Genomic DNA, 417 nt, shown 5'->3' with positions numbered 1-417 from the left:
CCTGCGTTTTAATCATTTTCCCCTGCATTTCAATCATTTTTCCCTGCATTGAAATATTTCAAATGTGCCTCCAAGCCTCTCTTCCCAGTGGCGCCGATGCCGCGTCTCCGTTCCCGGGGGTGGCCCGGGGATCTCTCCGGGTCTCTCCGGAGCCGGAATGTGATGCCAGGGCTGTTGTCCCGTCTCCTCAGGTTCTTCGTGGTGGAGGATCACATCCTGCACACCACGCAGGGCTTGGTCAACCGGGCCTACCTGGATGAGCTGTGGGAAATGGCCTTGTCCAAAACCATCGCCGCGCTCCGGACACACTCGGTGAGTGGGAGCCTTCGGATCCCTCAGCCCTTGGAATCATGGAATTATAGAGTCATGGAATCATAAAGTCATAGAGTCATAGAATCATAAAGTCATAGAGTCATA

At 53.7% G+C, this 417-nt stretch overlaps 1 protein-coding gene across 1 annotated transcript in view; it reads left to right on the top strand.

Annotated features, from left to right (window-relative positions):
- EXOC6B (exocyst complex component 6B) overlaps positions 1-417 on the top strand; it is a 345,342-nt gene that overhangs the window by 207,339 nt on the left and 137,586 nt on the right. Inside the window, exon 12 of the mRNA XM_017836875.1 lies at positions 192-312. Within this exon, the coding sequence (XP_017692364.1) occupies positions 192-312 (121 nt within the window). The remainder of the gene's footprint in view (positions 1-191; positions 313-417) is intronic.

Source organism: Lepidothrix coronata, unplaced genomic scaffold, assembly GCF_001604755.1.
Source record: "Lepidothrix coronata isolate B3197 unplaced genomic scaffold, Lepidothrix_coronata-1.0 Scaffold287, whole genome shotgun sequence".
NCBI lineage: Eukaryota > Metazoa > Chordata > Aves > Passeriformes > Pipridae > Lepidothrix > Lepidothrix coronata.
Note: the sequence above shows the minus strand (reverse complement) of the source record. Positions and strands in the feature narration are given on the sequence as shown.